The 12,379-nt window shown below is 37.5% G+C and overlaps 4 protein-coding genes across 6 annotated transcripts; 3 read left to right on the forward strand and 1 right to left on the reverse strand.

Moving 5' to 3' along the window:
- The first annotated feature begins 480 nt into the window (after nucleotides 1-480).
- LOC144474010 (18S rRNA (guanine-N(7))-methyltransferase) lies at nucleotides 481-2,189 on the forward strand. 2 transcript variants are annotated; one of them, XM_078188433.1, is made up of 6 exons: nucleotides 482-808; nucleotides 872-1,077; nucleotides 1,136-1,173; nucleotides 1,259-1,437; nucleotides 1,532-1,958; nucleotides 2,045-2,189. In XM_078188433.1, the coding sequence occupies exons 2-6, from the start codon at nucleotides 1,039-1,041 to the stop codon at nucleotides 2,187-2,189; spliced, it is 828 nt and encodes a 275-aa protein (XP_078044559.1). In that variant the 5' UTR covers nucleotides 482-808; nucleotides 872-1,038. The 2 variants fall into 2 exon arrangements, with proteins under 2 accessions (XP_078044560.1, XP_078044559.1); XM_078188434.1 differs by having other exon boundaries at nucleotides 481-1,077.
- Nucleotides 2,190-2,220: 31 nt separating this feature from the next.
- On the reverse strand, nucleotides 2,221-3,754 carry Mrpl46 (mitochondrial ribosomal protein L46). The gene is made up of 5 exons (XM_078188435.1): nucleotides 3,543-3,754; nucleotides 3,063-3,407; nucleotides 2,847-2,986; nucleotides 2,472-2,753; nucleotides 2,221-2,357 (listed from the first exon to the last, which is right to left on the reverse strand). The coding sequence occupies exons 1-4, from the start codon at nucleotides 3,598-3,600 to the stop codon at nucleotides 2,481-2,483; spliced, it is 816 nt and encodes a 271-aa protein (XP_078044561.1). The 5' UTR covers nucleotides 3,601-3,754; the 3' UTR covers nucleotides 2,221-2,357; nucleotides 2,472-2,480.
- Nucleotides 3,755-4,391: 637 nt separating this feature from the next.
- On the forward strand, nucleotides 4,392-5,646 carry Sec61beta (Sec61 translocon subunit beta). The gene is made up of 3 exons (XM_078188562.1): nucleotides 4,392-4,725; nucleotides 4,815-5,011; nucleotides 5,210-5,646. Exons 1-3 carry the CDS (start codon nucleotides 4,723-4,725, stop codon nucleotides 5,295-5,297), a joined length of 288 nt encoding a protein of 95 aa, XP_078044688.1. The 5' UTR covers nucleotides 4,392-4,722; the 3' UTR covers nucleotides 5,298-5,646.
- Nucleotides 5,647-7,222: 1,576 nt separating this feature from the next.
- On the forward strand, nucleotides 7,223-12,160 carry LOC144474064 (uncharacterized). Of its 2 annotated transcripts, none has more exons than XM_078188543.1 (6): nucleotides 7,223-7,454; nucleotides 8,791-9,022; nucleotides 9,216-9,377; nucleotides 9,585-9,792; nucleotides 9,878-10,073; nucleotides 10,190-12,160. In XM_078188543.1, exons 2-6 carry the CDS (start codon nucleotides 8,840-8,842, stop codon nucleotides 10,380-10,382), a joined length of 942 nt encoding a protein of 313 aa, XP_078044669.1. In that variant the 5' UTR covers nucleotides 7,223-7,454; nucleotides 8,791-8,839; the 3' UTR covers nucleotides 10,383-12,160. The 2 variants fall into 2 exon arrangements, with proteins under 2 accessions (XP_078044669.1, XP_078044668.1); XM_078188542.1 differs by lacking the exon at nucleotides 7,223-7,454 and adding an exon at nucleotides 7,806-7,972.
- Nucleotides 12,161-12,379: the final 219 nt, after the last annotated feature.

Below are 12,379 nucleotides of genomic sequence, written 5' to 3' on the forward strand. Positions count from 1 at the left end.
CGTTACATTCTCCCCATTATCTTTGCTTCATCTTATTTACACTACAATATAGAATGTATGTATGTATATACATATGCAATTATAAGTTGCAATTCGAATTTAGTACTCTTCGATTTCCTATACTAATTCGATCCAAAGGGATTTAAGCCTTTTGATTTCCAATAGAAAGAAGAGGGTCTTTTTTTCTATGGGAACAATTGTCGAGCAGTTTGAACGTATCTACGTACATATGTTTGGCATTACGTGCACAGTAATGCCTTATAATAGTACCCCCATATGGTCCCAAAACGACCAATAATATTGGGGACAGGTACAGAAACTGCTCTTCTTTGATTCGCTAATGATTCACTGCTGAGATAGGATACTGTAGATTGGATGAGTATTGAAATTGTGGGGGATGCGTTAACAATAATTTGTTAACGTTATATGTGTTCCATGAAACAATACAACTTTTATTGGAGAATTCTTTTGTAAACTCACAAATAGGAAAGATATTTAGATATGTTATGATATTTCTACTTAAAGAACATTCTGTTATCCGAGAGGCAATTATGTTCAATTTTTGCATTTAATAGCAAATCTATGAAACATACAAAACTGGGTCAGAAATAATAAGAAATGTAAAAGTAGTAGGCGTGAAGCTTATCACCATTGCACGTGCCTCAGATGGCGCACCAACTGAACGAATGTGCGGGAAAGAGTGATTCCTATATTAACTTGAACAGAATAAGTGTTTCTTGCCAAAATTAATGTTGTATCTCATAGCAAAAGCGACAAAATCATCGATTCGTAACATGTTTTATTCTAAGTAGATCGAAATTGTAATGCCAAAATTAGAAGTTTAAATTGGTTTATGCTTTTTATGTTGCAGATACAGATGGTTACCAAAGAACGCACAAGTTTCATTTCTTTGAGTATTATCTATGGTCAAAACGGAAAACAACAAACCACGTGGGTAATATGTGACGATTTAGTGTGTTAAACTTCTCGTGAAGTGAAAGAACAAGGTTGACAGCGAAATTGAGAAGAGGAAAAAGAATGTCACGACGTCCAGAACATTTAGCTCCACCCGATGTGGTAAGAATTCTTTATTCATTATTTTGTAAGTCTTGATACAATACAATTCTTTTTATAGTTCTACAATGAATCCGAAGCTCGCAAGTACACACAAAGGTAATTTATTCATTTATATTTATGCTTGTTAATTTTTTTTCTTTAATATTTAGATGCTAACTATTATAAATTTATGACCATACAGCTCTCGAATGATGGAGATCCAAGAGCAAATGTGCAATCGTGCTATAGAGCTACTTTTATTACCGGAAGACAAATGTTTCTTACTTCTCGATATCGGATGCGGTTCAGGTCTAAGTGGTAGTGTTATCGAGGAACATGGTCATACATGGGTTGGAATTGACATATCCCCAGCAATGTTAAGTTAGTAACTATTTATCAAACATTTATCTTTTTATATTTACTATATTTTAACTGTCTTGTTTTACTTACCTCTTTTGGTATTATCTATTGACAGATGTAGCATTGGAAAGAGAAGTGGAGGGTGATTTACTTTTAGGAGATATGGGGCAGGGAATGCCATTTAAAGCAGGATGTTTCGATGGAGCAATTAGTATCTCTGCTTTACAGTGGCTATGCAATGCTGATAAAAAATCGCATCAACCATCAAAGCGTATATTTCAATTTTTTTCTACATTGTACGCATGTCTTTCAAGGTCTGCTAGAGCCGTATTTCAATTCTACCCTGAAAACAATGAACAAATTGAATTAGTTACTACACAAGCAACAAAAGCAGGCTTTTATGGTGGTGTGGTCGTCGACTTCCCCAACAGCACCAAAGCAAAAAAATTCTTTCTAGTGTTAATGACTGGTGGACCCATGGCACTGCCACGACCTTTAGGTGTAAATGATGCCAATACTGTTGTATCTTATGCAGCCAGAAGGTTGGTGCTTGCATTAATTTCCGTAATCTATAATAAATTTCTAATGAGTTTAAGCAGAATATTGATGTCTTCTTCATATTTTTTAGAGAACAAATTAAGAAAGCTAGAGGTAAACCATTAAAAAAGAGTAGAGATTGGATTGCCGAGAAAAAGGAAAGACGACGAAGACAAGGAAAGAACGTTCCAGAAGATTCAAAATATACTGGAAGAAGAAGATGTGGTCGATTTTGATGTTTACCTTCAGCGTATTTTTCTACGATGCATTTTATCGTATTTATATTTTCGGAACTATGTTTAGATGTACATACATACATGTATTTATGTTTTTTATGATAATCTCGTAAAGTAAAATCTTGGATAAATTTTCAAGATTATTTTTAAACGTTTGTTCCAAAAGTTCTGTAAATTAATTTGTCTGTGTTAAAGAAGCATATAGTAATGTCATACTTTTTATTTATAGAGCTGCTTGTGTAAATACAATAGAATTGAATCATTCGCAGTATTAGGACCGACCTTAACAAATTACTCTGGCAGCAAGAATTGAGACAAGCTTTTATAAAGAGCAGGATCCACAGTTTTTTCTAATTCTTCCCTATCTAACCAACAGTGCTGTAATTTGGAAGAAATATCTCCCTCTATATGTTTTGCTAAGAAATAGAATATTTTTGCTCCATCCTTCCCCTTCAGTCTTTCATTTTTTGGATATTTGTACTTATAAAATCCAATAGGTGCATTACCATAAAATTGTACTCTTATATTATTACCACAAAATTCTTCCACGGTTCTTCGTGCAGTCTATGAAAAAAGAAGATAAGTAAACGATTAGAAAATAGATGTATAAATTTTATACAAAAGTGCTATAAAAGTAAACTATATAACAAGCCTTGCCTCTATCATAGTTTCAGTATTTTTATGTATGCTCTGTGGTGGAATCCAGACATTGGTAGTCCCTATCTGTTTATGTACCAATAATACCAATGTCTTGTCTAATTTACGATTTATTGATATTACTTGTTTATCTTCTTCGGCTTACATAATTAAAAAAATTAACATTTGAAGAAATTGATGGCTTACATAATTTAAGAAAAATTAAATTTACCATACCATTTATTCGTGGTGCAAACTGAAAATTATTTAATTCCTTTTTGTAAAGGTCTTGCATATCTTGTAAAGTTTCAGTTTTTTTTTCTTTTTTATCTTCTGCAACCTCAGTTTTCCGTTTTTGCTGCATCTCTTCTTTCATTTTAATTTCAAAATCCGACAATAAACTATTTTCAAATTCTTTTTGTTTTAACGTATTATAATATCGTGATTCTATATCATTCATAGGCTTTGTAATAATTGGATGTCGTTCTAAACAAACGGCACTGAACAAATCCCACTTTACATCGATTTCAATACTGTCCTGCGATAGTCCTCGAGATATAATCTTTGACGTTGATGAAGTACCTGCGTAGAATCCTTTCTTTGTTTCAATTTGTTATTATATTGTGGACGTATTTTTACTTAGTTTCAATATTTGTATAGAAATAAACACTACTTGACCGAGTAACAAATAATAAAAACCGGTGAAAGGTTACTTACCTCGAGATAAAGGAACCGCATTTTTCAACGCATGCAACACTGATATTCCTTTTAACATCGTTATATCATGGATTCTTTACTTAGAAAATGTTTAAATTTCTATTACAATTATGTTAACATATCAGAAAACAAAGATCGCTATGTTGATATGGCAGGTACGATTCTATACATATAGTACAACATACATTGATACAAGTTACACACTCGATCGGATCTAACGTGTCTTTCTCTCTTTCTCTCTCTCTCTCTCTCTATATATATATATATCGGTTTCACTCTGTGTACCAATTTCAAATCCTTAACTAATAATGTGTATCTTGGAAATTATAATTAAATAAAAATAAACATACAAATTACAGATTAATATAGATAAATATAAGGGTATGAGATTATACTGGCATTTCTGTTTCTATCAAGGCTATGAAGATATATGCAATCGAAAAATATCGATACCAGATATGTTATGTATATATGCACACATGCTATGATCTCTATACATATATGGTATGTACATCCGTACATATAAATCTATATGGATAAAACCTGTGATGTAAGGTGGACCACGTGTGCATCAATTTGAAATCGGACGTAAGCTCAAGGAACTAAAAGTGATTCTTATTTATAGCCTAGAAAATTTTCTAATAATATTACTATCACATCAAGCACAGAGTGTTTTAAATATTGCGGTGGAAGAACAGTAACAATTTTCATTTGATGCATATTCGACATGAGAGTCGATATGCATTGACACACATCGACATGAGAACGTGGCTTTAAAACAATTTATCGTCGCATCACAGTGAATTTCACTGCGTATGATGACGTGTCTACAGCGCACCACGTGGATGGTATGCTTGACACGTCGATTCCTTTCCTGATCTACTTCATGGTACCATCACCAGAACTAGCAAACGTTTACGGTTTACGAATACTGACGGTCGACGGTATTCACTATTCAGTGGCAGTTAAGGAGACAGAAGAACGCAGGAGCAGACTGGAGGATACAGAAGTTAGTTTTGTGGCTTTTCACGAGCAGATCCGTTCGCAAGCTTCCACAATATTATTTGGAAGCCCAAGTCAAACGTGAACACAGAAACAAGTCCAGACTGTGCTGCAATTGAAACGGATCTCGATAGTTCGGTTTTTGTTTGCAAGCTAAAGGAAAGAAGAATCCGATAAAATGGTGAGTGAAATATGCGAGCAAATTGTTTTGAATTTGACGAATATGTTAGAAATTAAAACTTATATGGTCGTATTGTTCGTTTTTCAAAGCCTCCAGGTCCCAGCTCGACATCCGTTGGACTCGCTGGTCGTTCGCCTAGTAAAGCCATAGCACCTAGAACAGGTGGTAGTGGTACTGTTAGGCAAAGGAAGACGACAACAAGTACCGCAACCAGGAGCAGAAATCCGGGCGCTGATTCTGGTGGTATGTGGAGGTTTTACACAGACGATTCACCTGGTATTAAAGTGTAAGTATCCTATTATTTCGATATTGCATTTGGTAATTTAAACAAATACAAAGCACAGAACAATCCAATTGAGAAACCAATTCTGTGGACACGTAGCAAAATCAATTTTCCTCATATTGCTCCTTACCACGGTTACTATGCGATTCATATGACACATATTGTTTTGATTTCTGTCTTAAATCATCTATATTTTTACAGAGGACCGGTGCCTGTACTTGTGATGTCTCTCCTCTTCATCGCGTCTGTATTTATGCTTCATATTTGGGGAAAATACACTAGATCTTAAACCTTAAAATGAAATGTTTCAAGTATTATTCTTCGTAAGTTACATTTCCATGTGACGGATCTCGTACAGATTGAACTATTATTGAAGGGAAACGTAAAATTTAACGTATAATTGCCAGCAACTCCAACCGAAATCATTTACTTTGCGTTTAACCGAATTTTGTAAAGTTTATAAGGAGGAATCTAAGAAATAATTCTATATATGTATAATATACGATCGAGATAAGTTGTACTCGTTATTGTTTATAATATTACTATTAACAATATAATGTACTATATTGCAATATATGAATTTAAAATCGATTAAAAAAGCGATCAGATAAATAATACAATTAATTTTATAAAATTAATTCTTATTGTTTTTACTAAGAGTGAAAGTTCGATAAGAAAAGACTGAAAGTATGCGAGTTTATAGTTTTAAGTTAAGCATATTGAAGACTGAGATTTGTTACGGAAATACGAACACGCAAAAGATTATGTTTTTCAATGATATTTAATTCATGAAATAGCATGGATTTTTTTAAACATGGGCTTTTGTTGTATTACATTTTATATATAAATATGCATCAAATTTCTGACGTTTCGTACACACCTAGTGGCCAATCACTGAAGCTATTCAAGAAATTTACCAACATTTGTACGTATACAGTCACTGAATGCATCTACGATTTATCTATAGTCGGTAATTTATCTAACAGTCTCGCTGCTACACAGTTTGGCGCAGAATGTACTTTCTCTTTAAAGACTCTCTAATAAGAGTCACAAAATAAAGATAAACTCAGATCATTGGGTACCATTTTTCAGTATGTGTCGTTCTCATGCACCGATAATAAATACAACCAAACAAAATGGTGACACATATGTACACATACTGACTCTTATTAGAGGGCCTTCGGACCTCGCATAGAACCACATGAACCTAGTTTCATTGCTCCTAACTCTCTTTTAGAATTTTACCAGAAAAAGCGCCACTCATCACAAACGGCGCTACATATTTAAAAATGTTAATATATATATAACATTTCTGTACTTTCAAAATATTCTTTTGACCTTGAAATTGTTAAAATGCATCCTATATCGTACAGTTTGTCTGAGTCAGTACACGTGAACAATAAGAAACGAAATGGGAATTTGATTCGATGAAAAATACGCAAATTAAAATGAAGGATAATCTTTATTCATTTTCATTTTCGTCTCAGAAAGTTCTCTGACATTAAAATATCTGAACGATAAGTATTATTTCATCCCTTTTGTCTATACGTGCATTGTGTGCATACATATGTTGTATCGATCTTATGGGCAGTGTTACTCATACAATATCCTGTGTATCCTCGTATTTATTGGCGGGAATCTTCAAGCCACCGAAATATCGATCAGTTACGATTATTCCTATACATTCGTCGATATTGCTTTCATTATTTTACAAAAGGTACTAAACAATATTTCATTGCAATTATTTGTTTCTAAATCATATTTATCATTAATGGCGCAAGAAATTCGTTAACACTAAACGTACCTCTGCAGGTCAATTGACTGGTTTCACATTTTTTATTTTAACTGTATTGAAATTATCAAGTTGTTTTCGTTGTAAATTGTTGAATATATTCCTTTATTCGGACACACGTTGTTATACAAATTGAGAGAAATTAAAATAGATTCAATTCGATAATTTGTAGATGATAAACCATGCAATCCATTTTTTGACCTCGGTACGTTTAATGTTGATAAATTGCAGGTTATCCCATAGAAGGATTATGAAACATCACCATCTATGAGCTTTGCTGAGTATGCAAGCATGAGAGACACTGCCGTGGCATACCAACCGGATAGGACGAGAGGAAGAGAGAGAGAGAGACAGAGAGGCGAGAGGTGTTTCAGTGGGAGAACAAGATGGTGTCATGGTATGTGTGCCGTGTGCGTCTGTGTTTGATGCGCTCGCAGTTCGACCGTCGGCTCGCAGCAGGCACGTGATCATGGGTTTCTCATTTTAGACTCGACAGTCGACATCGACGTTGAATATTCCTTCGTTTCGTACTGTTTCGTAGTCCTACCGTTGGCTGCCACCGGGACAACGTGGAACGTTGAGCAGATTCGCCCGGTTCTATCCGTCTCTCTGCCCATTTCGGTCGTCGCTACGATGAGACACCTCTCTCTCGAGGTAATCCCTGTCAACTAGTGTCAACGATGCACCCTCGTATCGGCTCGGTTCGAGGCTGAACACCTTCGCAACTCCACGAATGTCAGCAAGTTTCGTTGACAGCGGTTCAAGACGCGACGATCGATTCGTTCGTTTCTCGTCGCAGTTTCGGCAAAAGTTTGATCGTCACCGACGAACCCTCCTATGGAGCTTTCGTTTTTTGGCAGGCGAGGCTGGCGGACGGTTTGCGTGAAGTGCTTGCCGACCGACACCGCCTCGGCACACTGTCGGAAACGTCGAACAGTTCGTTCACGATGTCCCCGCAATTCGATACCATCTATATGGATTAAATACCGATAGCGAATCGTACACCTTGTTGATCGTACAGCTTTCGACCAACCGTTCGCTATCGTCGTCGAGCACATTTTGCTGGGGATCTCGAGAAGCTCGTTCGCGTCGTCGACCACTGTTTTCGAGTCGAATCAGTTGTTCAGTGATTGTGCGATGCAAAAGTTTCGACTAGTCAGATTCAAGGAGCGGTGAGTACCTAAGCGTCTGTCAGCAACGATGTTCCTGTTTGCTTATTGTCCGTCGAAAGCAACGACGAAAGTGTTTTACATATAGTTCTCGCGTCATGGATGTTGTCACAGAGATTTCATGGACCAATTGCAAAGTTCCTCTGGCGAGAAACATTATGCTCGTCGACTCTGGTTTAGTCGCGAGAATGACAACGGATTGAGCTGCATTGCGACGGTAGCGTTGTCAAAGGTATTGCCCGAGCAATGCTTGTCCTATCGTAGTTTAATCTGAATCAATTCGCGACTGCAGTGTAACGTGCCAAAATCCTGTTCGTGTTTCGTTTGATATCTCGTGCGCTTCATCGTACGCGATCAACCCAAAGATCGATTTTCGTTTACCATAAATATACATGTTGGAAATGTCGAACAGGTAGCATCGTTTAACGTATGTGTCAGAGTACAATGGATCAATAAATGATAAATGTCGAGGCACGGGTATGACGTGTCGCGTGCGAGATAAAATAGAATTGGAAAAACGTCGTGCGTCGCGTATGGGGTATCGAGTTTTCCTGTCAATGCGCGTACGAACGATCTCTCCTTGGGTCTGATTAAAATCGCAGCTGTACTACTGGCAGCGGTGACGGACTTGTACGAACTTACGGACTTACGCGAACGAAAGCGAGAAATCGGCAAACCGATCGATCGTCGCTCATCAAAACTGTCGCAGTTCGTGCTGGGAATACAAGTATTGTAATTTAAAAGAAAGGGAAGATCTTTGTAAATTGCAATGCGGTCGAATTATATGTAAAGGGAAGTAACGAATCGATGAAACATTTTAGATTCGAGAATAGTACGTCCCACGGAGGGGAGGGCGATCGAACAGGATCAATGGCGGTCGATATTTTGGACGAGGACCACTTTGCGGTGAGCGCGATCGTCACCGTCGGCATGCAAATTATTTTCTTCACGATCGCGGCGACCTTCCAGCTGGACAAACTGACGGATTTCGCCGGCGGCACCAACTTTATCATCCTCGCCCTTCTCACGTTCTTTCTCGGCCAAGTGGGCAAGGTACTCTAATTATAAATTTCGTCCGCACACTGCACACGTGCGCCTTCGTCGTACACGCGACTCGTCACGCTTATACTGTTAACGCCATTCTCGTATCGCATGCACGCGACACGATCTATCCGAAGGAGAGGCATTACAAAGACGATGGCGTACGATTGCGAAATTTTTTCAATAAATTTCTTTTTCTCTGTAGACCTATGACAGCCGACAACTTATGGTCACCGTGTTCGTTTGCTTGTGGGGTCTCCGTTTGTCCTGTTATCTGCTTTATCGAATCATCAAGATTGGTCGCGACAAAAGATTTGAAGATCGTCGCAGTAACGTTATTCGTTTTGCGGTGTTTTGGACGTTTCAGGTGATTAAATTCTAATGTACGCCACTACTTGTTACACGTAAATGTTGCCCAACGATGAAATTACGACACGTATATCAGTGTGTACAGCGAAAAGCGACGGGTATTAGGAAAAACTATTCTACATACTTATATCTACCTATAGATATATAAGTATAGGCATAAGTATAGGTATAGCCCATAATAAATGAAACGATTGTTCGATTGCAGGCAGTGTGGGTGTACATTGTTAGCTTACCTGTAATCATCATCAATTCGCCGCGGCACAAGATTCCCCCGGCTCCAAAAACGATGACATCTTTAGACAGCGCGGGCACAGGCTTGTTCGTGACTGGTTTACTGGTCGAAACTTATGCAGACTTGCAAAAATTCTCCTTTAAGCAGGATCCAGTAAACAATGGGAAATGGTGTAACGATGGTATTCGAACAATGATTCATAATAAAGTTCGACCATTAAAAAACGTAGAAAGCTCTCTAATAGACATTTCTGCTGTTTGCTGCAGGACTTTGGCGAATGTCTAGACATCCGAATTACTTTGGAGAGATAGTGGTTTGGTGGGGCATCTTCGCGATATCATTGAACGTGATCGAAGGTGTGGAATGGGTGGCCATAGCTTCTCCTATCTTCACCACGTTTATTATTCTGTTCCTGTCTGGGATGCCTCTGCTGGAAAGGGCTTCGGACGAAAGATATCGCGAGTAAGTGAACGGCCTACGTACTGCCTACAGCTCGATTCGATTTATTATTCGAATTAATCAGCTTATTAACCATATTAAGAAAGTCCCTGTCCTTAACACATTTAACCAAATTGCAGCAATGCCGAATATCGTTACTACAAGCAGTCGACGTCGCCGCTGATACCGATACCACCGTCGATCTACGTCGAAGTGCCACAATTTCTGAAATTTCTTTTCTGCTGCGAATTTCCACTGTACGATTCATTGGACGTGAAACCGCGAGCGGCCGTGACCGAGTCGACCTCGATAAGCCTCGCCGCGTCCACGTAGCTATAGCTACACGCCGGACATCGGAATTCTGAGTCCGGCGTGCATTCGAGTACCACGGCTACAGCCAGCACAGCCTTCTGAAACCTTTTGTCTTTTCTTCTCTTCACTTCTTTTCTCTTTTCCCTTCTCTTCCCTTGTCTTCTCTTCTCTTCTCTTCTCTTACAATGAGAACCATGTTGAATCGTTCAGTTGATCATCTTGTTTTTAAATTAAGACTCGAATGTTTACAGCCCTTTCCCACCGTACGGGCTGCGAGTTACTTAAACTTACTAAAACTAAACAGTTGAAGCAATCTCGTGAATTCTATGAAAAATACTGTCGAATCAAACAAGAAGACAGTCGAAGGTCGAGTTTCAAATTCGTCGAGAAAACTTCATCTAGAACTATTCTTGTTTCGAAACATAGCCAAAAGATTCAGTCGTACCTACGTAAGCGTTTTAGGAAGTGTTTAGGAAGTGTATGAGAAGCGTATTGAAAATCGGAAGGATTGTCTACGGAAAGTTGAATCGTAATTACACTACCTCGAGTACGATGCTCTCGAACTGGAAGCGAGTTCATCGTAATACTTAGATGAATAGTTGATACAAATTACCCAAGTATATACATATGCGATATTTTTAGAAACTACTAAAACTCTATAGTTTGCGCTACAGTTTTAAGGAGAAAATTCGATATATTTTTTTTCTATTGTTAAATTATACATATTTTTATGGGTAGGATATAAAATTCGGTTCGAATGAAAGTAAAGCGTATAGAGAACACTTGTAATCAGCGATTCGTTAGTTTAATGATTGAAAATATTTTGTGACCGGTAGGGACCATGTAACTTATTGTTAGAGGCAGTCCTAGGTGCTCTAGTCGCTGTAATACTTTTGTATGTACACCTACAGATCTGGCTTTTGATCTGATTTCAAAGACCTGCCAGCAAATTTCGAGAGATTGAATTCCAATATTAAGTAAACATTATTTTCAGGATAAAATGTATTAGTTGCTCGTATTTTCACACGTATGTATTTGTCGCTGCTGCATCGCTTAGAATTCAAACCTAATCTTACTGGAACGCAACGAAGCGTTACTTCAAGATAAGGTGACAAGGACAATTTCGATGAAACTGTGTGTACATTCTATAAATCTGTCGTGTAAATCGCTTTATGTACATACAACCAGAGCTGGATTCAATATTTTTCAAAAAATATAGTCCACCACCCACGCGTGTGGTCTGTTGAAGTTAAAACAATCCAATAGTCAAACGTCCCTTGGTATTTGTACACATAGCTTGCAGTTTACGTATCGTATCTACATACGTGAATGAATATGCATATGTACCAGCATTTATATAGATTCAACGAAACTGCAAACTTTACCAGTTTCTATTGAGTCTGCTCTCTTCGGCTCTTTCGCGTTTCTACACGCATTTGGTATTTATACCAACACTAAATAAGCATTAAATTATAGCAATATAAAACATATCCCAGTTCAAAGTAGATTGTCATCGAAACAATTTCAGTACTAATTGATAAGCAGAGAGTATTAACGGCTGTATTCTTTCAAGTTAAATGCAACAAGAGTTCTTAATTTTTTATCTGATCAAGAAAGATCTCAATTTATTCAGCAACTATCGAGTTCAAAGTTTTCGAAAGAGTACAGTTCTAGTCAAAGAGTACGCCAAATTAGAGAAGTAAAGTGTTGTATCGCAAACGATTCGTTCGCGGGTCCTTTTGAACGTTCGTTGTTATGCGAATAATTCAGATTTTAGATAATAAACGACAATTTCTGCATCCATCGTTTCATTTCACCCCCATTCGTATCCATATTCGTATTCGTGTTCTCGCGATACTTACCTTTGAAGATGTCTAGAATACTATCACCTTATGTAGCGATTCCTGAAAAATACAAGCACCCGTTGAAGTTCCACGAGTTTTCGTCGAATAGAACTAATCGCAGAGGAATTTTAATCACTTTCAGACTCACGTGAAACGTGAGACCACGCGTAGATC

Source organism: Augochlora pura, chromosome 8 (assembly GCF_028453695.1).
Source record: "Augochlora pura isolate Apur16 chromosome 8, APUR_v2.2.1, whole genome shotgun sequence".
Lineage (NCBI taxonomy): Eukaryota > Metazoa > Arthropoda > Insecta > Hymenoptera > Halictidae > Augochlora > Augochlora pura.

Excerpts from the sequence above, each read along its gene's own strand:
- LOC144474010 (XM_078188434.1), top strand. The coding sequence starts at position 1,039 with ATGTCACGACGTCCAGAACATTTAGCTCCACCCGATGTG. Across the intron at positions 1,078-1,135 it reads ATTTAGCTCCACCCGATGTG|TTCTACAATGAATCCGAAGC; the intron begins GTAAGAATTCTT and ends TTCTTTTTATAG. Across the intron at positions 1,959-2,044 it reads GTATCTTATGCAGCCAGAAG|AGAACAAATTAAGAAAGCTA; the intron begins GTTGGTGCTTGC and ends CATATTTTTTAG.
- Mrpl46 (XM_078188435.1), bottom strand. The coding sequence starts at position 3,600 with ATGTTAAAAGGAATATCAGTGTTGCATGCGTTGAAAAATGCGGTTCCT. Across the intron at positions 3,408-3,542 it reads TGCGGTTCCTTTATCTCGAG|GTACTTCATCAACGTCAAAG; the intron begins GTAAGTAACCTT and ends GATTCTACGCAG. Across the intron at positions 2,754-2,846 it reads ATACTGAAACTATGATAGAG|ACTGCACGAAGAACCGTGGA; the intron begins GCAAGGCTTGTT and ends CTTTTTTCATAG.
- Sec61beta (XM_078188562.1), top strand. Across the intron at positions 5,012-5,209 it reads GATTCACCTGGTATTAAAGT|AGGACCGGTGCCTGTACTTG; the intron begins GTAAGTATCCTA and ends ATATTTTTACAG.
- LOC144474064 (XM_078188542.1), top strand. The coding sequence starts at position 7,938 with ATGCAAAAGTTTCGACTAGTCAGATTCAAGGAGCG. Across the intron at positions 7,973-8,790 it reads CTAGTCAGATTCAAGGAGCG|ATTCGAGAATAGTACGTCCC; the intron begins GTGAGTACCTAA and ends GAAACATTTTAG. Across the intron at positions 9,378-9,584 it reads CGGTGTTTTGGACGTTTCAG|GCAGTGTGGGTGTACATTGT; the intron begins GTGATTAAATTC and ends GTTCGATTGCAG.